At 43.7% G+C, this 26709-nt stretch overlaps 1 protein-coding gene across 4 annotated transcripts; it reads left to right on the top strand.

Annotated features, from left to right (window-relative positions):
* The first annotated feature begins 6041 nt into the window (after positions 1-6041).
* ube2q1 (ubiquitin-conjugating enzyme E2Q family member 1) lies at positions 6042-22034 on the top strand. Of its 4 annotated transcripts, none has more exons than XM_022686895.2 (13): positions 6042-6576; positions 9261-9365; positions 11142-11264; positions 11391-11447; positions 11940-12080; positions 16647-16731; positions 16821-16881; positions 17070-17160; positions 18089-18147; positions 18322-18370; positions 18933-19028; positions 19542-19608; positions 19869-22034. In XM_022686895.2, exons 1-13 carry the CDS (start codon positions 6418-6420, stop codon positions 19898-19900), a joined length of 1125 nt encoding a protein of 374 aa, XP_022542616.2. In that variant the 5' UTR covers positions 6042-6417; the 3' UTR covers positions 19901-22034. The 4 variants fall into 4 exon arrangements, with proteins under 4 accessions (XP_022542616.2, XP_022542614.2, XP_022542615.2 ...); XM_022686893.2 differs by having other exon boundaries at positions 11940-12095; XM_022686894.2 differs by having other exon boundaries at positions 11937-12080.
* Positions 22035-26709: the final 4675 nt, after the last annotated feature.

Raw genomic sequence — 26709 nt, 5'->3', positions numbered from 1 at the left:
CCTAGCCAATCAGAGGAGAGATATTTGCATGCTGTTTGCATGTATGAATATTCATGAGCAAAGCTGGAATCCGGTCATTTTGGACACACCCCTAAAACAGTCCATTAAAAAAGAGCTATACAGAGACACCTGAGCACTTTTTTTTTACAAAAACGGCTCACATGTCATTCATTCATACTAGAGACCACAACTAGACATTTTAAAATGAAAGAAAAAACGACGGAAGGTGAGCTTTAAAGCTGCAAACGCAGTTTATTTTTGAAGGACACCCGACGTTTCAGTTTGAAAGGAAAAGGAACTGCTTTGAACTTTGTTGGACATTGTGGACATTGAATTACTTGAAAGAAGGAAAGGAATCATTTAACGTTAGTTAGTATATTAATATTAATATTGATATATATTAAGGATTACTGATGTAGTTAATATTGATATTGATATATTGATTGATATTAATTAATTAATTAATTAATTAATTAATTAATTAATTAATTAATTTTTGTGACCTTCTGTAAAAAAAAAAAAAAAATAAAATAAAAATAAATAAATTCTGAGACACCTGTTACAAATATGGAGGACGAAACACTGACGCGAATGCGCAAGGCAAGGCAAGGAAAGTTGTCTCACATTACTAGGAGAATTCACATCTTAACTGACTTAATGGCAGACAATGAATTTATTGATGAAGTGAAACAAAATATGTCTAAGTTTAATGACCTTTTTGAAGAATTCAAAGCGTTACATGCAACATATGCGGATATGCTTGAGGAAACCACACGCATGGAAGATGAAGAAAAATGGTATAAGCCGAAACTTGCGGATATTGTTGCTTTTATTGATAAAGTGTGGGGATGGATTAAGTCTGTGGAAAACCCTAGCTCCCCTAGCGCAACTGAAGTGACTTCTTCAGCCAATGAAGTGCTTCAAACCGCCCCATTAGTTTCTGGCACAGTCCTTTTGTACTGTTGCACTATTGTTCTGTCTACACTGTGTTTATGTGCACCATGGTCCTTGGAGGAACGTTGTTTCGTTTCACTGTGTACTCTGTATATAGCTGAAATGACAATAAAAACCACTTTGACTTTGACCATCTGACCACAGTTTACCCCTCACCATCTGACCACAGTTTATCCCTCACCATCAGATCGCAGTTTACCCCTCGCCATCTGCCCACAATTTACCCCTCACCATCAGACCGCAGTTAACCCTACGTCATCCGACCACAGTTTACACCTCGCCATCCGACAGCAATTTACCCCTCACCATCTGACCACAGTTTACCCCTCATCATCCGACCACAGTTTACCCCTCGCCATCCGACCACAGTTTACCCCTCACCATCCGACCACAGTTTACCCCTCACCATCCGACCACAGTTTACCCCTCGCCATCCGACCGCAGTTTACTCCTCGCCATCCGACCACAGTTTACCCCTCGCCATCTGACCACAGTTTACCCCTCGCCATGCGACCGCAGTTTACCCCTCGCCATCCAACCGCAGTTTATCCCTCGCCATCTGAACGCAATTTACCCCTCACCATCCGACCACAGTTTACCCCTCGCCATCCGACCACAGTTAACCCCTCACCATCTGAACACAATTTACCCCTTGCCATCTGACCGCAGTTTACCCCTCACCATCGGACCACAATTTACCCCTTGACACTCGACCACAGTTTCCCCTCGCCATCTGCCCACAATTTACCCCTTGCCATCCGACCACAGTTTCCTCCTCGCCATCCGACCACAGTTTCCCCCTCGCCATCCGACCACAGTTTACACCTCGCCATACAACCACAGTTAACCCCTCACCATCTGAACACAATTTACCCCCGGCAGTGAGACGGAACCGTGACCTTTACCCCCACCACCCAACCACTGATTACCCCACACCATCCGACCACGGATTGCTCCACACCATCCGACCACAGTTTACCCCCCACCACCCAACCACTGATTACCCCTCACCATCTGACCACAGTTTACCCTTCACCAGCCGACCACAGTTTACCCCTCGCCATCTGACCACAGTTTACCCCTCACCAGCCGACCACAGTTTACCCCTCGCCATCCAAACACAGTTTACCCCTTACCATCTGACCACAGTTTACCCCTCGCCATCGGACCACAATTTACCCCTTGACACTCGACCACAGTTTCCCCTCACCATCTGCCCACAATTTACCCCTCGCCATCCGACCACAGTTTCCTCCTCGCCATCCGACCACAGTTTACACCTCGCCATACAACCGCAGTTTATCCCTCGCCATCTGAACGCAATTTACCCCTCACCATCCGACCACAGTTTACCCCTCGCCATCCGACCACAGTTAACCCCTCACCATCTGAACACAATTTACCCCTTGCCATCTGACCGCAGTTTACCCCTCACCATCGGACCACAATTTACCCCTTGACACTCGACCACAGTTTCCCCTCGCCATCTGCCCACAATTTACCCCTTGCCATCCGACCACAGTTTCCCCCTCGCCATCCGACCACAGTTTACACCTCGCCATACAACCACAGTTAACCCCTCACCATCTGAACACAATTTACCCACGGCAGTGAGACGGAACCGTGACCTTTACCCCCACCACCCAACCACTGATTACCCCACACCATCCGACCACAGTTTACCCCCCACCACCCAACCACTGATTACCCCTCACCATCTGACCACAGTTTACCCTTCACCAGCCGACCACAGTTTACCCCTCGCCATCTGACCACAGTTTACCCCTCACCAGCCGACCACAGTTTACCCCTCGCCATCCAAACACAGTTTACCCCTTACCATCTGACCACAGTTTACCCCTCGCCATCTGACCACAGTTTACCCCTCGCCATCGGACCACAATTTACCCCTTGACACTCGACCACAGTTTCCCCTCACCATCTGCCCACAATTTACCCCTCGCCATCCGACCACAGTTTCCTCCTCGCCATCCGACCACAGTTTCTCCCTCGCCATCTGACCACAGTTTACCCCTCGCCATCCGACCACAGTTTCTCCCTCGCCATCTGACCACAGTTTACCCCTCGCCATCCGACCACAGTTTACCCCTAGCTATCCGACCACAGTTTACCCCTAGCTATCTGACCACAGTTTACCCCTCACCATCCGACCACAGTTTGTCTTTGAGTCTCCAGGTATAGATTATCACTCTGTTCCAGGTCAGTGCTTTTAATGTCCAGTGCAGTTCTCCAGGTGGGCAGTGGTTTGCGGTTGAGAATACACTGCATGTAATTGGCTGCCGCTTCTCTCTGGTGTGTGCTGGTTGGTTGGTTGAGTGTTAAGTGTAGCAGAGAGTGTAGGGTGGTGTTAATTGTACAGTATCTGTGGGTTCTATATTAAACGCAAGTTAATACATTTAATCCATGATGAATAAAAACTTTTTAGGATTTAAGGGTTTATTAATGGATATAAATGTAAATAAATCTCGTCTTCTTTCTGGTTAAAGGATCTTCTTGTGGGAAGATTGATCAGGGATGAGGGAACCCTGTAGTGTTTATCTAACGCAGTGGAACCGCAGGAGGTTGAGTCGCTCATTACTGTAATGAAGAGCCGGAGTCTGCAGGGTACTGTAGAGTAATCGTTACAGTGAAGAGTCTGTTTAATCAGCAGAACTGTGCCGGTCAGGGGCTGTTCGTAACGCAGTGCAGGACAGCCGGTTCTGCTCATGTTCAGTGTTAATTATTCATAGGTTCTGTCAGCTTCTTTCACTTTTGCCTTATAACCCAGTCAACCACAACCAGACAGCACCACAACCACCACCCCCCCAAACACCCCTCCAACCCCCAACACCCCCCTCCAACCACCAACCCCCCAGACATCAGATTTGGGCTTTTAGTTTTACCATCTGTGTGAAAGTAGAAGAAGTGAAAGAGAAGAGAAAGTTCCTGAAAATGTAATCTAAACTCTATTATACGAGTTTATGCCAGAAGACTGTCAGGAAAGGAGATATTTAAATATTCAGCTGCTGCTTCTGATTCTGATGAAAAATTAGTCTGAACTGAGCGCTGACTCTCGGGAGCGTCGTTCGCTTACTTCGCTTTATTTTATTCTCCTCCTGTTCGCTGATTCGCCGCTTTCTCACGGCGCGCTGCCAGCATCGATTCAGCATCAGCAATCAGGATTAATTTATTATTAATTTACAAACTTCAGGCCTTTCTCACAGCGATTCAAAGGCAGCACCGATAAACACTGCCCTGAGCACTGATCAGATTATTTGATGATTCGGACGGTATGAGAAGGTGTGAGAAGGTATGAGATTTAGATTATAGTAGGTTTGGAAGTTTTCAAGATCAGTGCCTTAATGATTTGGCCTGTTTATATCAGTTTTTTTATATACATTTTAGCATAATTTAAATAGTTCCAGGATGTTTCACATCATTTGGTTTTGCTTCCTCGTCCTGCAGCTCTCCAGATTTATCACCAATCTAGCATTTATGGAGCAGCTGGGACTCTGCAGCTTCAGCTTCAACCTACGAGTGTAGAGCTACAGGATCTACAGGCCCAGCTGTAGCAGGTTCTAGATCCTCCTTTCAGTTACAGAACAGTTTCCCCCCCAATACTACTTATTAATAAACTCTAATTTTACTTATTTTTGTTATAATTTGCATTTAATTACAATCACACACACATATATTACCACTCACTATATTAATATAAACTCTTTCTGAGTAGATCTGGGTTTATTGTGATGTCATCGTTAGAGGCTGGAGTTCTGACCCGAACTGACCCGACCCGTCCGGTTCTGCTGCAGCATCTCCACACAAACAGAACTGACGGTCCAGCGCTGTTCTCCGGACCACTGCCCCCACACACACACTACACAATACACACACACACACTCTCACTACACACACACTACACACACACACTCACTACACACACACACACACTCACTACACACACACACACTCACTACACACACACACACTACACACACACTACACACACACACTCGCTACACACACACACACACACACTCTCACTAGACACACACACACACACTACACACACACTCGCTACACACACACGCTACACACACTACACACACACACTACACACTACACACACACACTCTCACTACACACACACTACACACACACACACACACACTCTCACTACACACACACACACACACACTCTCACTAGACACACACACACACACACACACACTACACACACTCGCTACACACACACACGCTACACACGCTCACTCGCTACACACACACACACTACACACACACACTCGCTACACACACTACACACACACTACACCCATACATGCACACTCTTGTGTAAAAAAGCTGCATCTCCTCAGGGTTTGGTGTTTATTTTAAGGTTTGTTGTGCTTCAGTGAATCCATCACACCTGTCTGCTCCCATTCCAGCCTCTTCTCATCTTCCTGCTCCTGCCACTGCACCTCCTCCTGCCACTGCACCTCCTCCTGCCACTGTACCTCCTCCTGCCACTGCACCTCCTCCTGCCACTGCACCTCCTAATGCCCCACACCTTCTGCTGCCACTACACCTCCTCCTGCCACTGCACCTCCTCCTGCCCTGCACCTCCTCCTACCACTGCATCTCCTCTATATAGGGTTATATAGTAGGTTACATAGAGTTATATAGGGTTTTAGAGTGGATTATATGAGGTTATATATAGTTATATAGAATTATGTATAGTTACATAGTTGGTTATATATAGTAATACAGAGTTATGAATAGTTATTTAGGGTTATATAGACTTATATAGGGTTACGTATAGTTATATAGTGGGTTATATAAACTTTAAATATAGTTAAATAGGGATATGAACAGTTATATAGAGCTATATTTAGTTATTTAGAGTTAAATATGGTTGTGTATAGTTATATAGAGTTATGTAGAGTTATATAGGGTTATAGAAATTAATATAGAGATAAATAGGGTCATGTAGAGTAAATGTTATATAGTGGGCTATAAGAGTGAAATATAGTTATGTGTATATGGTGGGTTATGTGCGCGCGCTCCCGGCGCGGGGCTGTGTGCGCGCTCCCGCTGCAGCTCGGCCATCTTTAAACGGCGGTGTTTGTTTCCGCTGAGCGGCGGTTCTGATCCAGCGCCTGCTTTACTCAGGATTCTACCCGCTCCGGGTTAACCCCGCGCGGCGGCTCTGCGGGGCTGTACCGGAGCTTTAGTGGAGCTGTACCGGCCGATTCTGGTGGCGGTTCGGTTCTTTTCTTACTGACAGTAAAAAATAAACACGGAGAAAAACAGCAGCGCTTAGCTTAGCGGCTAACGCTAACCAGGCTAACATCCGGGTCCCCGTGCGGCGCTGCACTCGGTACCGCGGGCCAGACCCGCTCCCGGTACCACAGCCCGGTACCAGAGCCCGGTCCCCGCTCGGGCCCGGCCGGAGATGAGCGGAAGATGTCGGTGTCGGGACTGAAGGCCGAGCTCAAATTCCTGGAGTCCATTTTCGACCCGAACCACGAGCGGTTCCGGATCATCGACTGGAAGCCCGACGAGCTGAGCTGCCAGTTTAACGTGACTGGAGAGCAGTTGCTGATCATCCACTGCAACATCACGGTACCGCCGCGGCCCCGCAAAACACCCGCACACTGCACCGCACAACACTGAGACACAGCCCCGTATTGCCCCGCACAACACCGAGATATAACCCCGCACAAAACCCTTTCACTGGACCGCATATCCCCGCACAACACCTGTACACTGCTCCGCATAAAACAGCCCCGCACAAGACCGAATAACTCCGCACAACACACCACAACACTGGGACAGCCCCGCGCAGCGCTCGAGGAGAGCGCAAGTTTAGCCGCGCAGCTAACTGAGCTACACACCACTAAACCTGAACCCGGGCTAATTTAGTCCTCGTAACCTGGGTTTATCCTCCAATTATCAGATAATAAACTATAAAGTATTTAATCATCACCCGGATAAACTCATTAAACTCCACAAAACACCAAATTTACCACACATGAACGTTACAGCCCGGCTAGGCTAGGCTAGGCTAGTAGCTAGGCTAGGCTATAGCACTGAAACAGCGGTGAGGTTTATAACTCTGCTGAGGTAAATATTACAGTCTGGATTAATAACTCTATAAACTGTGATTTCTAAAACAAAAACCTGCTCAGATTCTCTAATGATCAGATAATAAAGAGTAAAATATCTGATTATCAGCCGGAGAATCTCACTAATCACTCGAAAACAGCGGGATTAATACAGATTACTGAACCTAGAACCCGGTCAGGTTCTCTAAATACAGAGGTAATATTACAGCCTGGTTGAATAATTAGACTAGTAGTAATTTAATGCTTTATATAATCTCTATGTTGCTAAAACTAAAACCCGGTCTGAACTGATCTGATAATGATCAGATAATAAAGTGTAAAATCTTACTTTCACCTTATAATATAATATAATATAATCTCACAGATCTCTCTAAACCCCCAAAACCGGATTAATACAGCTCAGAATGTGGAGTTTGGGTTAAGCACAGCCTGATTTAAATTAGGCAGTAATGTAATTGTAAATTCTGATATCACATTTATTTTCCTGTAGCTCTAAAACAGGCTGATCTTTAGGGAAAAAAAGTTTAATGATAACCAAGAATATCTGTATCTGTTGGATTATAGTTACAATATTTTATAATAACTAATACTTGTCTAATATCCCTCTAAATTAAGCTGCTGTATGATGCAGATGTTTGAGACATGCTCTGGTTGGGAATGGGTTATAGTGGTAACCCTGCTGATCCTTCTGTGGCTGAATACAATCAGATCCTCACAGTAAATCTGCGTGAATACAGTAACTGAACTAAATGCTGTGATTGTCTCAGATAAGATGTTTAACTGAATCTGATAATGCTGGTAATGTATTTTTAGCTTAGTCTGGGATCTTGAGGCTCTGATATCAGTAAAATATATAAAATGCAGTCCACACCGAGACTTATGTGGTACAGTGTCTTCTGTTCTGTATTTAATCTGGTTAGTTTCGGTTACACAGCGGTTTAGTGACTGAGTGACTAAACAACTTTATTACATCCTGTCATCATCACTCACCTACATTGCCAGAGACTCACTATACTTCACTTTTTCCAGGTGTTGTGCTGAATTCTGCTCTCTGCCAGAATGTGTCTCTATTCTTGGAGTGCAGGTTTTGTCCTGCAGTAGAATGAGTAACATATTCCCCTCAGATGTTTAGTGTTTATATACCCGTACTGCTCTGTAATTAATCTACAGTTACAGTAGATACAGAATCACCAGCAACGTAATCTGTTGTACCCGTACTGCTCTGTAATTAATCTACAGTTACAGTAGATACAGAATCACCAGCACCGTAATCTGTTGTACCCGTACTGCTCTGTAATTAATCTACAGTTACAGTAGATTCAGAATCACCAGCACTGTAATCTGTTGTACCTGTTTACTGTTCTGCGCTCCTGAACATAACAGAGGAGAGACGAATTTCAGCACAACACCGCTTCTTTTACTTCTTCTATTGTTTAATGGGTGACTAGAACCTCTATAGACTCCATAAACATTCTTAATTCATCTGAATAAAATCAGAACCGTCCAATAAAGAGTATCACACTGTAAACCAACCGGATCATGCAGGTGTGTGTAAATAGTGTGTGTGATTGTTCTGGTCGTGATGGTGAAAATGTAAGTGTTTATTATTCATACGCTTAGGTTTAGCGATATCCTGTAGCGTGGGCTATTTCAGCTATTGGCATTATTATGGGATGTTTAGTGTGAAGGATATCATCACGAGTAGGAGTGTCCTGATTCTGTCTCTCACTGAATAAACAGTCATCAGTTCCAGTGTCTCCAGGAAACAGACCTGCAGCAGATTCCTCTGATTTACTGTGTTTTTTTTAATCAAATTTAATAAAACGAAAAAAATATCTCACAGTTAGGCTCAGGCTGAATATTGAGGATACTAATAGAGGAATTGTGGGCCTGTGCCAGAATGCAGTGTTTTTCTATAAATGTGAAGAAGTGAAAGGTTTTAATTAGATCTACATTTACAAAAGCATTAAAATGATAAAAATTCAGTATTTTTCTGCAGTCCAGAGCCACCTAAACGTTTGCTTTTTTGAAGTTTATTACGTTGACATAATCAAATATCTATTTATATTAACAATGAAATGTAATGATCTGTATAATGAGCGTATTTTTAATCAGTTATCTGTTTAAAGCACATTGCTGTGTGAAACTGTGTGAAATTAATTTCTCTTATTTGTCTCTCAGGAATCTTATCCTTTAACATCTCCGATATGGTTTGTGGACTCCGATGACCCGAGTTTGACTCAGATACTGGAGCGTCTGGAGGATGTAAGGAAAGGCAGCACTCTGGTGAGAATTTGATTTTCCTTATCATTAATTATAAACTTGTGGATTAACATGCTGATATTTACTCAAACATTCAGGCTTCAGTATCAGACTGCAGGACTGGGATTAGTTTTAGTTGAGTAAAGTGGAGTAAAGTAATTATTAGCAGTTTCTCCTGTTTTTGTCTCGTTTAAATTAGTTAAAAACAGCTGCATCAAAAATCTCTGCTTCTGTTAATCCAGTTTCTGTCTGCACAAATAAATACAGTGCTGTATAAAATGAGTTTTCTGAAGTATGGAGGAGGAGTTTAGTTTGGTTGTGAATAGAAAAGATACCTCAGGTTTCCACAGGTGAGTTAAACCACTCCCCAGAGGGGCGGAGCTTATGCATACCGAACCCCGATGGAGAGAGATCTGGTGATGATTTAATAAACACTGATTTAATAAACATACATTTCTGTATAAAGTTATTTATGTTTGTTGTAATATTAGTGAGTATATTAACACTTGCTGCCCAGAGCTGAGTGTAATAATGTTGTAAGTAATGAGTCTAAAACGGTTGCATTAGGCAGAATAGAATAGAATAAAGTAGAATAGAATAGAATATCTGTTGTGTTGTGCTGTTTGAGGTTCTGTGTTCTTGTTTTATTCAGTACAACAGACCCATCAGTGCTGAAACGTTCAGTCAGACGTTATAAACCTTCATTAAAACTCAGTAATAAAGCAGAAAACTCACAGCTGATTTGTGTAGAGGTGGAAGTTTTTTAATCGTATATAAAATAACAGGCTGTGTTTATATATCTTATTTAAGTGGTTTGTGTGGGGTTGGGCTGAGGGTGAGGAGCAGTAGCTGCATGTTTGGGTGAAGAATGGAGCGTAGCGTGATTATACTCAAAAGTCAAAGTCAAAGTGGTCTTTATTGTCATTTCAGCTATATACAGAGTACACAGTGAAACGAAACAACGTTCCTCCAGGGACCATGGTGCACATAAACACAGTGTAGACAGAACAATAGTGCAACAGTACAAAAGTGCAGACAGACAATACACAATACAGACAAAGAATAATAAATAACAAGGCAGTGTGCAAAAAGTGTGCAAAAAAGACCAGTGAGGTAGTAATTACTCTATTACACAGTGTGCAATAGAGTCCAGTGAGGTAGTAGGGTTTTTAGTGCTTTCCATTTTCTGGGGTAAGTGGGGTAAGAGTGTGTGTGCATGTACAGAAAAACCATCAGTTCAGTCTCTGCAGTTAAGGAGTCTGATGGCTTGGGGGTAGAAGCTGTTGCAGAATCTGGTCGTGCTGGACCGGATGCTGCGGTACCTTCTTCCCGAAGGCAGGAGGGAGAACAGTTCGTGTGAGGGATGGGTGGGGTCATTCACAATGCTGGTTGCTTTGCGGATGCTGCGGGTGGTGTAAATGTCCGTGATGGAGGGGAGAGAGACGCCGATGATCCTCTCAGCTGTCCTCACAATACGCTGGAGGGTCTTGCGGTCAGAGACGGTGCAGGTCCCAAACTCAGTGAACTGTGCTACAGAATCAGAGTTAGAAGTTTCTGTATTTGATCTTATTTTAGTAACTGCGACTCTATAAACCCTCACTGGTCTTTATTCTCTGGGACGAACCGAGCATTATGGAAAGATGGAGTAAATATATAAGGTCTGACTGATGCTGATATTTATGTGTAATTGCATAACCTGTACACCTGTAATTAATCTGTATTAGTGTACCAGTATTTAAACTGTTATCACATGGATTATCTTGAGATAATAAAGTGTGTGTGTGTGTGTGTGCTGAGCAGCTCCTGCAGCAGCTGAAGAGGCTGATCTGTGATCTGTGTCGGCTGTATAATCTGCCTCAGCATCCGGACGTGGAGATGCTTGACCAGCCGCTTCCCGCCGGCCCCGTCAGTCAGGAACGGAAGGTACGCTGCGTCTGATTGGCTGAGAGAGCTGCATCACTGTTACATCATCAGGAGGAGGAGGTGTATACAGGTTTAAGTCGCTGAAGCTGGTTAATGTTAATGTGATGCTGTGTTTCTGATCTGCAGCACGGAACCACAGACGAAGTGACCTCAGAGGAGGACGAGGAGGAGGAGATGGGAGAGGTGCGTTCTTCATCTTTACCTGTTCAGGTGTTTCAATATGACCTCATTGGTGCAGAGCAAGGTTTCTAACACAACTATAGAAAAGTGTAGAATTTAATTTGATACATTTTCAGGCCTGGAGAGTATGAAAAAAAGTTAAGTTAAAATGGTAACAGTGTTGTTTTATTTTCTAAAACCCAGCTAGATTAATTTACACTAGCCCTGCCCCCGCCCTTTTCCTCCAATCCACTTTCACTGCTATAAATTCTCTGACTTAAATCCAGAATATAAAGACTGAAGTAAAGACTGAAGTAAGGACTGGTTGGTTAGTGATCCGCAGTGAAATTCAGAAATTGTTTGATATATCTTTTAGAGAATTCTTGAAAAATAAAATTTGCTCTTTTTTTTCCAGACCCAGATTTCCAGTATGTAGAGACTCTGGCAGTTCCATTTTTTATTAGTCATTAACTAACGTTCACTACGCTGGTCCTGACCCGTGTGCTTTGTTAGCAGGACATCGAGGACTTGGATCATTATGAGATGAAAGAGGAGGAGCCGGTGGAGGGGAAGAAGTCAGAGGATGATGGGATCGAGAAGGAGAACCTGGCGATCCTCGAGAAGATCCGTAAGAACCAGAGGCAGGACCACTTGAACGTAAGTGCTCATTCGGTAAGGTGACTTTTCTTACGCTTTGTGGGTTCAGAGGGGAAAACAGCGGCGTGCTGAAGTGTGGGCATCCAGTTCAGAATAATTCATACTGTGATCATTAGAGAGAATCATCAGAGCCTATTGGCTGATCAGTGCTGATCATTTTTCAGCTCAATCAATAACCTAACTTTAATCTGAACCTCAAACCTGAACCTAAACTCATAATGATTAATATTTACATTCACCTGACAGTTTAGTTATATTTAATAGACGTTTAGTTGAATGGTAGTTCAGAGTTAAAGTGTTATTTCAGTAAATATTAATGGTGAATTGTTGGCCAGTTCGTCCTTCACAGTTACAGGTATTTTAAACAGGGATGCCTAAACTTTTGCATGATAAAGATGAAACATTGAACAGTTAATAAGAAAAATATATATGAAGAGAGCACTTCAGTTTCTGCATCAGTTTCTCTGATTTTACTATTTATAGGTTTATGTTTGAGTAAAATGAACATTGTTGTTTTATTCTATAAACTACAGACAACATTTCTCCCAAATTACAAATAAAAATATTCTCATTTAGAGCATTTATTTACAGAAAATGAGAAATGACTGAAATAACAAAAAAGATACAGAACTTTCAGACCTCAAATAATGTAAAGAAAACCAGTTCATATTCATAAAGTTTTAAGAGTTCAGAAATAATCAATATTTGGTGGAATAACCCTGGTTGGTTTTTAATCACAGTTTTAATTTCATGCATCTTGGCATCATGTTCTCCTCCACCAGTCTTACACACTGCTTTTGGATAACTTTATGCTGCTTTACTCCTGGTGTAAAAATTCAAGCAGTTCAGTTTGGTGGTTTGATGGTTTGTGATCATCCATCTTCCTCTTGATTACATTTCAGAGGTTTTCAATTTGGGAAAATCAAAGAAACTCATCATTTTTAAGTGCTCTCTTATTTTCTATATATATATATATATATATAATAAAATATATAATATATTATAATGTGTGTGTATGTATGTATGTATATATGTATGTCTGCAGTGTCTGTGTCGTGGTTGAGTGAGTTTTGTTTGTGAACTGAATTGTTTCCTGATTTAACCTGCTGTTTTCTGCAGGCTGAGCTAAAAGTGTGCAGTAAAAGTAGATCAGTTCTGACTCATGTTCTGAGTTATTGATTATGATAAGTAAAGTTTTTACACCAGCGCTGCTTCTGGTTGGTTTGGACTGATCGATTGATTAGGTGTAAAATCTGTAATTACACAGAGACTCACAGAATACATCACCCTCTTCCTGTATTTACTTTATTAACTCCACCCCCTGCAGCTCTGGCCAATCAGAGGAGAGAACGTGCTGCTCATATGGGCTGTGACTAAAATGGGTTCCTACTCCCTCATTAGTGTGCACTATATAGGGAGACACTGTTTCATTCAGTAAAGTAGCTGTAAAAACAGGGGTGAATTCGGACACGCCCTGATTATAAACATGTGTCCGCACTTAAACACCTGAACGACTGAACTGTGATTTAAACTCCATAAACACACTGAACTGATCTGAGTTACAGTTAGTGAAGCTCTGAGATTATCATGGAGTCATTAATCTCTCTGACTGTTATATTTACACTGTTTATAAGCATAATCCTCACATTAATGAACTACATGAAGAAACGTGTGAAATGAACAGCGTACACCGGCACACTGCCACGATGCTCTGTTTGTTCAGCTGTCTGTAGTTTAGTAACAAGACTCGCAATGCATTCTGGGAAACATTAAGCTTGCGTAGTAAGCAGTGATGTTTACTATAAATCATGATGCATTATGGGAGTTTATAGTGCCTCAAAATCACGCTACAATTCCTCTTTACGTTTCGGACACTCAGAGAAAAATGGCAGACGTTCTCAATAGTAGTAAATAGTAGTAAGTAGTAGTTTTTGAAAACGCTACAAGTTAATGATATTATTAAATGATTCACAGCAGAGAATCTACAGGTTCTAAGGTATCAGTCACCCCACCCTCCTCTACCTCACCTTTTACCTCACGAGGCCACGCCCCCCACAGCCTCGACCATAGGAGGTAAACCTGAACCTCACTCAAGAGGAAACGTCTGAATGATTCGGGGTGGTGATGATTCGGGGAGGTGGTGATTCGGGGAGGTGGTGATTCGGGGTGGTGATGATTCGGGGAGGTGGTGATTCGGGGAGGTGGTGATTCGGGGTGGTGATGATTCGGGGAGGTGGTGATTCGGGGAGGTGGTGATTCGGGGAGGTGGTGATTCGGGGTGGTGATGATTCGGGGAGGTGGTGATTCGGGGAGGTGGTGATTCGGGGTGGTGATGATTCGGGGAGGTGGTGATTCGGGGAGGTGGTGATTCGGGGAGGTGGTGATTCGGGGTGGTGGTGATTCGGGGAGGTGATGATTCGGGGAGGTGGTGATTCGGGGTGGTGGTGATTCGGGGTGGTGGTGATTCCGGGTGGTGATGATTCGGGGGGTGATGATTCGGGGAGGTGATGATTCGGGGTGGTGATGATTCGGGGAGGTGGTGATTCGGGGTGGTGGTGATTCGGGGTGGTGGTGATTCCGGGTGGTGATTCCGGGTGGTGGTGATTCGGGGTGGTGGTGATTCGGGGTGGTGGTGATTCGGGGTGGTGATGATTCGGGGAGGTGATGATTCGGGGAGGTGATGATTCGGGGAGGTGGTGATTCGGGGTGGTGGTGATTCCGGGTGGTGATGATTCGGGGGGTGATGATTCGGGGAGGTGATGATTCGGGGTGGTGATGATTCGGGGAGGTGGTGATTCGGGGTGGTGGTGATTCGGGGTGGTGGTGATTCCGGGTGGTGATTCCGGGTGGTGGTGATTCGGGGTGGTGGTGATTCGGGGTGGTGGTGATTCGGGGTGGTGATGATTCGGGGAGGTGATGATTCGGGGAGGTGATGATTCGGGGTGGTGATGATTCGGGGAGGTGATGATTCGGGGAGGTGATGATTCGGGGTGGTGATGATTCGGGGTGGTGATGATTCGGGGTGGTGATGATTCGGGGAGGTGATGATTCGGGGAGGTGATGATTCGGGGAGGTGATGATTCGGGGTGGTGATGATTCGGGGTGGTGATGATTCGGGGTGGTGATGATTCGGGGTGGTGATGATTCGGGGAGGTGATGATTCGGGGAGGTGATGATTCGGGGTGGTGATGATTCGGGGAGGTGATGATTCGGGGTGGTGGTGATTCGGGGTGGTGGTGATTCGGGGTGGTGGTGATTCGGGGAGGTGGTGATTCGGGGAGGTGGTGATTCGGGGAGGTGGTGATTCGGGGTGGTGATGATTCGGGGAGGTGATGATTCGGGGAGGTGATGATTCGGGGTGGTGATGATTCGGGGTGGTGATGATTCGGGGAGGTGATGATTCGGGGAGGTGATGATTCGGGGAGGTGATGATTCGGGGTGGTGATGATTCGGGGAGGTGATGATTCGGGGTGGTGGTGATTCGGGGAGGTGGTGATTCGGGGTGGTGGTGATTCGGGGTGGTGGTGATTCCGGGTGGTGATTCCGGGAGGTGGTGATTCGGGGAGGTGGTGATTCGGGGTGGTGATGATTCGGGGAGGTGATGATTCGGGGAGGTGATGATTCGGGGTGGTGATGATTCGGGGTGGTGATGATTCGGGGTGGTGATGATTCGGGGAGGTGATGATTCGGGGAGGTGATGATTCGGGGAGGTGATGATTCGGGGTGGTGATGATTCGGGGAGGTGATGATTCGGGGTGGTGGTGATTCGGGGTGGTGGTGATTCGGGGTGGTGGTGATTCGGGGAGGTGATGGTTCGGGGAGGTGGTGATTCGGGGAGGTGGTGATTCGGGGTGGTGGTGATTCGGGGTGGTGGTGATTCGGGGTGGTGGTGATTCGGGGTGGTGGTGATTCGGGGTGGTGATACAGGATGATGTTTACAGATACGTAGCTGCCAGGTCGGTATCAGCAGATTTGGTAAATGAAGACTGATTTCTTCACTCTGCTCTCGACTCGTACTCAGCAGAAGTGCACCAGCACAGAAACCTGAACCCTGACCTTCTGTTTTTCTGGATCCTCTGTCTCTTCAGTCTCTCGGACTCTGAGGAAAAGCTCAGCGAGGAAAAGCCCTGGAATAAAGGCTGTAGCCTTCAGGACCCCGCTGACTGATCCTGAACCAGTCTCACTGTCTGACTTACTGCTTTACTAGAGAGCAAACGAGCAGCACAGAGACACAAACAGTAAACAATTCCCAGCCCTGTACAGCTCCCATCATTCAGCTGGAAAACAGCCGGTTTATAAAGAGCTAATAAGTAGAGTAAACTGATAGTGAGTGTGATCAGTGATGAATTCTGTATTTTGTGTTATCTATGTGAGTACAGATTAAAAATGAACTTAAACCTGCTGTATGTGGGCTCTTCCTGTCGGAATTTTATGTATGTTTGTAATTAAGGTGAGCTGAGGTTTGTGTTTTGTGAGCTGATCTGTGAGCTGATCTGTGATCTGATCTGTGAGCTGATCTGTGAGCTGATCTGTGAGCTGATCTGTGATCTGTGTGTTGTATTGCAGGGTGCGGTGTCCGGATCAGTTCAGGCTTCAGATCGTCTGATGAAGGAGCTGCGGGAGATCTACCGATCTCAGAGTTATAAATCAGGTGAGCGGATTCGTATCCAGGTGTTGTTTGTACAGGTGTGTACAGGTGTGATGAGTTTGTGTCTCACGCTGGGTTTGGCTGTTCTGCAGGAATCTATTCGGTGGAACTGGTGAACGACAGTCTGTACGAGTGGCACGTCAAGTTAAGAACGTAAGAATCTCTTCATTATCTCTGAGTCTGGCGGCTGATGTAAACGTATTGTAGTGAGGAATTCACAACGTCCGGTCTGTGTGTGTCTCTCTGCCTGTCTCTCTTTCTGTCTCTCTCTGTGTGTGTCTCTGTCTCTCTCTCTCTCTCTCTCTCTCTCTCTCTCTCTCTGTCTGTCTTACTGTGAGCAGGGTGGATCCGGACAGTCCGCTGCACAGTGATCTGCAGGTGCTGAAGGAGAAGGAAGGGATGGACTACATCCTCCTCAACTTCTCCTATAAAGTGAGTCTCAGATCTGTGGATCCGTCAGTCTTTATCTGATTTACAGAGTCAACATCAGATGATCTGAAACTCTCCTGCAGAATCATCTGGATTCTGGTTCAATATCTTTATCAGTAGGTTATTTTTACAGGTGCATCTCCGAAAATTACAGTATCAATAAAAAATTACTATATTTCAGTAATATAATATAAGAGTTTTACATTTTCAACTGAATCACTGAAATAAAGTAACTTTTACTAATTTATATAAACAAGAATAAGGATCTCCCATTTCTGTCATCAACCCTAAACCCTGAACAATATTATTAAAGCTCACCTTCCGCGAAAATCCGATTTCTCTTGTTTTTTTGTGGAATACAGTAGGTCTCTCCGAGTTGAATGTGTACACCTGCACATTAAACTGTTTTGCAGCCCCCATTGTCTGCAGGAGCTAAGCAAAGAAATCCCCCCTCCCCCCCTCCGAAAAACGGGTGAATTTTGAATGATCTTTCTGCCTACGTAGGCAGAAACTCACAGACCAGCCCACCTTGGCTCGAGAAACTCCCAGAGGCGGAGCTGAAGCGACGCAACATCACCGCTCATCAGTTAGGAGGTGGGAGGCAGTGAGCGGCAGAGTGGTGGAGGGGCGTCGCAGTGCTCCTAGCCAATCAGAGGAGAGATATTTGCATGCTGTTTGCATGTATGAATATTCATGAGCAAAGCTGGAATCCGGTCATTTTGGACACACCCCTAAAACAGTCCATTAAAAAAGAGCTATACAGAGACACCTGAGCACTTTTTTTTTACAAAAACGGCTCACATGTCATTCATTCATACTAGAGACCACAACTAGACATTTTAAAATGAAAGAAAAAACGACGGAAGGTGAGCTTTAAATAATATTTATGTATAATATTATATATTTATATAATGATGTTTATTATCTGCAGGATAATTTTCCATTTGATCCTCCGTTTGTACGAGTGGTTTCTCCTGTGCTGTCGGGAGGGTGAGTACCTTCTGCATCATCTTTCAGTGAACTGTGGGGCGGGGCTTTATTGTGGGGCGGGGCTGTAGAGCAGGGCGGGGCTAAGTGAAGACTAAGCACCTGCATTCTGTAGGTGGTATAATTGTATGTGCTGTAATTAGTGTGTGTGTGTGTGTGTGTGTGTGTGTTTTATAGTTACGTTCTCGGAGGAGGAGCCCTGTGTATGGAGCTACTCACTAAACAGGTGGGACTTCCTGCTTCCTCTTTACCTGAGTTTAACCTGTTTAATTCTGTTACAGAGCAAAACCTTTATATTAACCTTTATATCTACACAAAGTTTTGGACTGACACTGTGCGTGTGATGTTCGTGTGTGCTGATTGTGTGTGTGTGTGTGTGTGTGTGTGATGATTGTGTGTGTAATGATTGTGTGTTTGTGTGTTTGTGTTTGTGTGTGTGTGTTTGTGTGTGTGTGTGTGTTTGTGTGTGTGTGTTTGTGTGTGTAATGATTGTGTGTGTGCTGATTGTGTGTTTGTGTGTGTGTGTTTGTGTGTGTAATGATTGTGTGTGTGTGTGTGTGTGTGTGTAATGATTGTGTGTTTGTGTGTGTGTGTGTGTGTGTGTAATGATTGTGTGTGTGTGTGTGTGTGTGTGTGTAATGATTGTGTGTGTGTGTGTGTAATGATTGTGTGTTTGTGTGTGTGTGTGTGTGTGTGTGTGTAATGATTGTGTGTGTGTGTTTGTGTGTGTAATGATTGTGTGTGTGTGTTTGTGTGTGTAATGATTGTGTGTGTGTGTGTGTGTGCAGGGCTGGAGCAGTGCCTATTCCATTGAGTCTGTGATTATGCAGATTAACGCCACGTTAGTGAAAGGAAAAGCCAGAGTGCAGTTTGGAGCCAATAAGGTAAATCCTGTGTTTGATGATCAGAGCTGATACTCAGCTCTTCACTGATCTACCGTTTATTACACACCTTTATCCAGGAGCTGCTGAACACGACTCAAATAATCACACCAACATTTAATAAATAAACTTTATCCAGGAGCTCCTGCAGACGGTGAGCAGTGCTGATCTGCAGGAGATTCAGTCTCATATCAAAGAAGAACTGGTCCGGTGGCTCACAGGCTTTATATTTTTCCCCTCTGTTTCTTGTTTACTGTAATGATGCTGCTGGAATTTAAATTTTTTGTCACAAAGGGATTAATAAAGATCTATTTATCCAGAAAACTCTCACAACACTTTCATATTCAACAAATCAGTTTATTTTAAATCCATACAAACACCGACAGCACCATCATCATCCTCATTCCAGAGAACCGTTCCTCAGCCCCACAGATCAAAACTCTTCTGCTGCTCCACAGTGTTTAATGATCTTTGTTTTGTGATTCTGTTGTTCTTAATCTCTCTTTTCTCCTGTAGAACCAGTACAATCTTGCCAGAGCACAGCAGTCGTATAAATCACTGGTGCAGATCCATGAAAAGAACGGTAAATATCCCTTCAGTTCTGCAGCATCTGTCAGGTTGAGTGTAGATGGAAAGGTAATGCTCTAAATCTGAATATCAGGATTTCTGAGACCTGTTCACCTGCAGAACTGAACTGTTGAGCTCCTCACAGGTTAATGCAGATACGAGGTTTTAGCAGAGATCACCTGCTGATTTACATAAACTGATTCCTCGTTTATGAAGCCCAGAGTGACCCAACATCACTGTACAGTGAAACTGTGTGTGTGTGTGTGTCTTCTGCAGGCTGGTACACACCACCCAAAGAAGATGGATAGAGGAGTTTCTCTTCTGTCGTTCTGGAACTTCTCCTCCTCTTCCCGTTTTATTTTCCTCCCCTCGTCGTTTTCCTGCTAATTGGAGAATCTGTTTCTGTTCTGTTGGAGAGATAAGAGATAACGGGTAAACATCCTCCTCCTTTATTTACCATCGTCACCATCCTCCGCTCTGCTCCACCTCTCCTCCCGCCTCTCCTTACATCACTTCCTGTTCGCACTTCCTGTTCGATTTTTAACAGAGAGGAAGAATACGAATTTACAGCAAATCTCTGTAACTTCTCGCTCTTCATGAATGGAGGAACGGATGGATGAATAGATGAAGAGATGGATGGATGAAGAGATGGATGGATGGCTGTCAATCTGTCCGTTCGTTGTTCTGAACAGAGTGATCTGATATGCCAAGATTTTTATGGAGAACCGGCTGATGGGTTCCGACCTCAGCGTTTACCCAGAACCCCCTGCTGTTCGCTGGGTCCAAACCCTGAACCACAGAATCAAAATCAGAGAGGAAAGGAGTGAAGGAGTCTGTCGGGAGGGAAAAAGTCATTTATTGCTGTCATTTTTTGTTCTTTATCTTCAGTGATGCAAAGTTTTGTTGCCATGAGCACTCCTCCTCCTCTTCCTCCTCCTCCTCTTCCTCCTCCTCCTCTTCCTCCTCCTCCTCTTCGTCCTCTTCCTCCTCCTCCTCTTCGTCCTCCTCCTCTTCCTCCTCCTCCTCTTCGTCCTCCTCTTCCTCCTCCTCTTCGTCCTCCTCTTCCTCCTCCTCCTTTTCTTTTGTTTCTTTCTGTTTGGAGGTTTTTTTTTCTGTAACATTGAGGAACTGAGAGCAGGTGAACTCCATCACTAAAGTCATGAACCTGAACTCCTGTAAGTAAACCTGTAAAGTTGGGCTGCAGAGACTGAACTTCTGAACTCGAGAGAACCGAGCTCGGCTGCACCGCCCAGAACCTCCTGACTTCAGAAGACGTTTCTCACAGTTAGAATAAGAGAACTGAATCCTCTCTGTGATGAAAGTGGAATATCTTAAAGCTGTTTTTATGTAAAGCGTTATGACTACTGCTTTCTGTTTCTGTTCTTCAGTGAGAATAGAAGATCTGAACTGCGACATGAGCATTCCTCTTCCCCCGGCGTGAGAGAGATTATCATTATTATTATTATTATTATACAGCACTGATCAATAAAACCGTTAAACCTGTAACTCCGACTCAGAGAGAGAGAGATAATTATTATTAAAAACCCCCTAAATACAGATTTACACTCCCCATTACACTCGGCTGAGTAAAACTGTACAATTACCTTTAATGCCTTAAAATCCCTAAACCCCCCCCCCCCTCCTCACTGTTACAATTACATCTAACCACACCCCCACCCACAGAGCCACACCCCCACACACTAACCTGCACACACAGCCCTGTTAAACGCCTTGTTTACCAAATTTCCTAAATCCTATTAAATCAGAAATTTGTTTAAGAGTGTCTGAGTGGGCGTGGTCTGATCTCTAAACATACAGCAGAGGGAGGAGCATCTTCACTCTGAATTGATTTGAATATTCTGATGCCAGTCTGCTGGCCCCGCCGGCTCCTGTTGTCCTGAATTTTGGAGCTGTGGAGGGGGCGTGGTTGGAAATGTGGAGGGGGCGTGGTTGAGCTGTGGTACATTTTGGATGGATTTGTTTTGGCTCCTCCGTCTGTTTTGTAATCGAGGGAAATTTTAATTGGCAGATAATTAAACAGATATTTATATAATCAGTAATTTTATTAAATATATAAAAATGTTTGAATTCACAGCTCTGTATTTGTAGGTGATTCTCCAATATTAAGATAAGAAATAACAGAGAGAATAAAATAAAGGAGAGCAGTACTGACTCCGCAGTATTCAGCTTTTTACTGTTCAGTAAAGTTCTGATCGCTGTTCAGACTGACTGATTGATTATCAGAAGTTTTATAGAAACTCTTCACTCCGCGGTTCTGATCAGTTCGGGTCGGTTAGTCGGGTTTGGGGGGGGGGGGGGTGTACTGTTCGCATGTGCTGGGTTTTATTTTTATTTCTTTTTCCCTGTTGTAAGTGTAATTTTGTGTACAGTACAAATTTGTAAACTTGCATCAAGTTTATGAATAAAGAATTTTAAGAAGTTTTTGTTTGGTTTAATCTGTGGTTTGTTTTTGTTAGATGCTGGAATCTTGTTTCTGAATCTGTGTGAGGATTTATTTCTCCACTAGGGGGCAGAAGCATCTCACCAGTGATCTGTTCCCTCAGACCCACACCTCTATCACACACAGCACACCTGAAACACCTTTACCTGCTGAGTGAACTTAACCTCAGTTCAGCCGTTTAAACCCCAAGACTGATAAAACTGTAAATTATGGGATTTATGAATGTAAATCCACAGATATTAAATATAAGAGTGCAAGAGTTTCTGTATAAAATAATCTGACTGAATCCTGCGGACCTTTAGCTCTCAGTGTATCATCTAACCACTGAGAGATTCATCAAACATCTGAATTATCTTAAAGAAAAATTATAATCTGAGAGAGACAGAGTACCATAAGTCATGCTGTTTCTCCATCAGCAGCCGGAGTCTGAGAGAGAGAGAGTACAGTAGATCATGCTGCTTCTCCATCAGCAGCCGGAGTCTGAGAGAGAGAGAGAGAGAGTACAGTAGATCATGCTGCTGTTTCTCCATCAGCAGCCGGAGTCTGAGAGAGAGAGAGAGAGAGAGAGAGAGAGTGTACAGTAGACGCTGATTGGTTCAGGCGTCTGTTAGCTGGTGTATCAGAGGTGGGGATTCGGCGCTTTCCTCCGAGAGCACTGTGACGCTGCACTGATTGGTGGAAGCTGGAAAAGAGGTGGAGTCTGAATTCACATGAATTGGAGGAGGTGTGTCCTTACCCTTCTGAGGTCACAGAGAGCATCACAGTGATGGGAGGAGTTTATATGAATGAACATTCTGTAATTGGTTTCCAAACTGGAGAGAAAATTAAGGTAAGATTTACAGAAAAAAGATTTACAAAAAATTAAAATGAATGAAGATTTTCTAGGTTTGTTTAGTATATTATTAGTATATATCTAGTATATTAGTGATTATATCAGGAGCTTAACTTTTCTGAGGTGGTTTAAGTTGATTTGTCTTTTGGTTTGGGTTGGTTTGGGTATGTGCAGTTATTGCATTGAATTGCCACGGAACCAAAGGCCTCAAATTTACAAATCAATTTGAATTAAGATAAATGATAGAAAGTGTAAAACAGATAAAATATCTTCTGTATGAAATAAAAGTAAAGAATTGCTAATTTCTTATTTCAACAGTGTAGAAAAACAAATGGTTCAGTTTTCAGACTTTCATGATGTTCCACACTCATCATCTGGCACACAAAGAATAATAATAAAAAACACACAACGCTTTACTAAATTACTACATTTAAATTTCCCAATCTACAGAATATAAAAAATATTAATGGCATGAATAAAAAGGCAAGTGCAGAACTTGACAGATGTTTTTTGTATACTTATAAAAAGTACAACAGATGTACAGATTGTTTTAGAATAATGATACGCTGTGGTATTATTATTATTATTATTATTATTATTATTATTATTATTATTATTATTATTGTAAGCTTTATTGAATTAACCCTGGTTTCAGGAATAGTCCAGCTGCCCTCAGGGTGAACTGGGAGGACTGGAATCGGCGGGGCTCGTCCTGCAGCTCGACTCGAGACAATAAAACTACATTTGAGATGATAAAACATCAATCGCTGTAATCAGATTTCTGGGTTCAGATCTCAGACAGCAGACGGGGGAGGAGCTCGGAGAGGCTGGAGGAGGTTAATTGATCGTTAACGGGATCGTTATTGGGGTCGTCTCGGCCGTGTCTCGACCGCTGGACTGTATTTTATAAAACCAGAGGTCAGTAAGAACCATGATGCACCTCCTTTACAGTGAACATCAAATATAATCTGTATTAAAATCAGGAAAACTGGAGGAAGGTTATGTTCAAACTGCAGGTAAAAGTGACCAAAATCTTTTGATCAATTGTAACAAGTGTGTTGTTTGTGTAAAATACGGAAATATAAACTCTACCATGTCCGTCAGTTCTTTAACGCTTAGCTTGCCCAGACAATGTGTCCCTTTATTTGACTCTTACTGTAAATTACTCTTCTTAAGTGTTGCTTTTAAAAGTGATAAGTTTTTTTTAGTGAATCTGTCACAAAGTAAACTTATTTTCCTTCACTTTTATCTTCCTTTTTTATTTTCAGAGGTTTTGAGGAAAAGTGAGTAATTGCTGTTGTATTTCTCTCAAGTGTAAAATTATAGTATTATATTTCTATCATATTTATGTTTTTATTCATAACATGAAATTAAACCGGTTGCTGTTTCCTGTATCAGAGCGAGAGCAGGTCTGCAGTGTCCCGACACTTTTGCCCGCAGAGCTCAGTAACCAGGATGATCCACTTCCTGCCTGCAGCCGTTTCTCTATCGAACATCATCAAATTCAATTTCAGTGTTTGACAGAAACCGGGATGAGATCCAGCAGCTTCTGCTTCCTGTGCTGTTAGCATTTTGCGCTCAGGCTAACAGGCTGATATATCCATCGCTCAGCGCCGCACTGTCCCGTCTCCCGCCGAGCATCTGCCTCTGCTCATCCTAAAGACAAGATACAGTTCCATTAACCATCCTGCCATCCCGAGCGAGAGCCGGAGAACTGGATCCTGTCGAACTAATATCTGCCAACGAATAATCCTAATCTGATTTTTCCTGAACTGTTTGGAATTCACTCTGAGGACACTTCGTAAACTCTTCATAATCGCTAATTTAAATACATGTTATTATAGGCTGTTATGAGCGAGCATCGTTTACATACCAGCCTCGGAAATTACTAATAATCTAAATAAACGTTAAATAAATGTGAACAGATCAGTAGCTGTAAGCAGGATTTTTACCTGAAAAAAACTGCATTTGAAAAAAAATCTCTATCTCTCTTCCTCTTTCTGTATCTCTCTCTGTATCTCAATCTCTTTCTGTATCTCTCTCTCTGTATCTCTCTCTCTCTCTCCCCCCGTATAAATAAGTAAATCAGGGTTCCTGTTGGCGTGTAATTGGTGGAAGCAGCGTTTAGAGGATGACCTTCATCGTGTTTCTTTTTCATAAATTTTCTTTAAGCGTATTCACGCCGGTGTCACGGCCGGGAGATCGGATGCATATATTACAGTAAAAGGCCACGCTGGTGATTCAGTTTCTGCAGCGTAAATATTAATGAGGCGTTCGTCTGTAACTCTGAAGAGGATCTCTTACTAAAGCGTCTCCAGAGGAGTCTTTATTTGTAGTTGTGAAGAGGAACAGCGACGAAATAAATGTTCAGGACATGAACTGAACAATGAATTATGGGAAACAGTTTCTCCCTTCATTTACTTTTCAACAGGTTTATACAGTTATGTAAAATCAAGATGCTCCAATACGACCTTTAATCTATTTTTATCTATTTTAACCACAACCATCTTCCTGTTTCTCACCGACTGGGGGAAGTTTTCCTGCTCCTTCATGCAGAATTCTTTCAGCTACGAGATGGTTGAGGTTTTTGTAGCTGCTCATCTCATCCCTCACAGCATCTTTATTTTAAGCCATTCCTTTTTCCTTACATGTTTAGGGTCATTGTTATGTTGCATGGTCCACTTCCACTTCCGCTTCAGTTTATGATCAGGTGGTTCTACATGCTGACATCCTGGTTCTTTAGGAGTAAGACTGTACGCTTATTTTCCGTCTGTATGAAGGTTAGATTTTACAGTGCGCTGGAATGAAAAAGGGAATAAACGGTGGACTGGGCGTCAGAACAAACAGCAGACTGGATTAGACGGTGGATCGGGGGGAGAAATAGATGGTTGATTGGATGGTGGAATGGATGTTGGATTGGGCAGTGGATCAGGTGGGGGTATGAACGGTTGATTGGACAGTAGATTGGACAGTGGATCAGGTGGGGGTATGAACGGTTGATTGGACAGTAGATTGGACAGTGGAACAGGTTGGGGAATGGAGGGTTGATTGTACAGTAGATTAGACAGTGGCTCAGGTGGGGGAATGGAGAGTTGATTGAACAGTAGATTGGACAGTGGAAAAGGTGGGGGAATGGAGGGTTGATTGGACAGTAGATTGAACAGTGGATCAGGTGGGGGAATGGAGGGTTGATTGGACAGTAGATTGAACAGTGGATCAGGTGGGGGAATGGAGGGTTGATTGGACAGTAGATTGGACAGTGGATTAGGTGGGGGAATGGAGGGTTGATTGGACAGTAGATTGGACAGTGGATCAGGTGGGGGAATGGACGGTTGATTGGACAGTGGAACAGGTGGGGGAATGGAGGGTTGATTGAACAGTAGATTGGACAGTGGAACAGGTGGGGGAATGGACGGTTGATTGGACAGTAGATTGGACAGTGGATCAGGTGGGGGAATGGAGGGTTGATTGGACAGTAGATTGGACAGTGGAACAGGTGGGGGAATGGACGGTTGATTGGACAGTAGATTGGACAGTGGATCAGGTGGGGGAATGGACGGTTGATTGGACAGTAGATTGGACAGTGGATCAGGTGGGGGAATGGAGGGTTGATTGAACAGCAGATTGAACAGTGGAACAGGTGGGGGAATGGACGGTTGATTGGACAGTGGAACAGGTGGGGGAATGGACGGTTGATTTGACAGTAGATTGGACAGTGGATCAGGTGGGGGAATGGACGGTTGATTGGACAGTGGAACAGGTGGGGGAATGGACGGTTGATTGGACAGTGGAACAGGTGGGGGAATGGACGGTTGATTTGACAG

Source organism: Astyanax mexicanus, unplaced genomic scaffold (assembly GCF_023375975.1).
Source record: "Astyanax mexicanus isolate ESR-SI-001 unplaced genomic scaffold, AstMex3_surface scaffold_55, whole genome shotgun sequence".
Taxonomy (NCBI): Eukaryota; Metazoa; Chordata; class Actinopteri; order Characiformes; family Acestrorhamphidae; genus Astyanax; species Astyanax mexicanus.
This window is presented reverse-complemented; position numbering and strand designations above follow the sequence as displayed.

Coding starts and splice junctions, on each gene's coding strand:
- ube2q1 (XM_022686892.2), top strand. CDS start 6,418: ATGTCGGTGTCGGGACTGAAGGCCGAGCTCAAATTCCTGGAGTCCATT. Junction 18,148..18,321: donor TCTCCTGTGCTGTCGGGAGG/GTGAGTACCTTC, acceptor TGTGTTTTATAG/TTACGTTCTCGGAGGAGGAG. Junction 19,029..19,541: donor TGCAGTTTGGAGCCAATAAG/GTAAATCCTGTG, acceptor TTTCTCCTGTAG/AACCAGTACAATCTTGCCAG.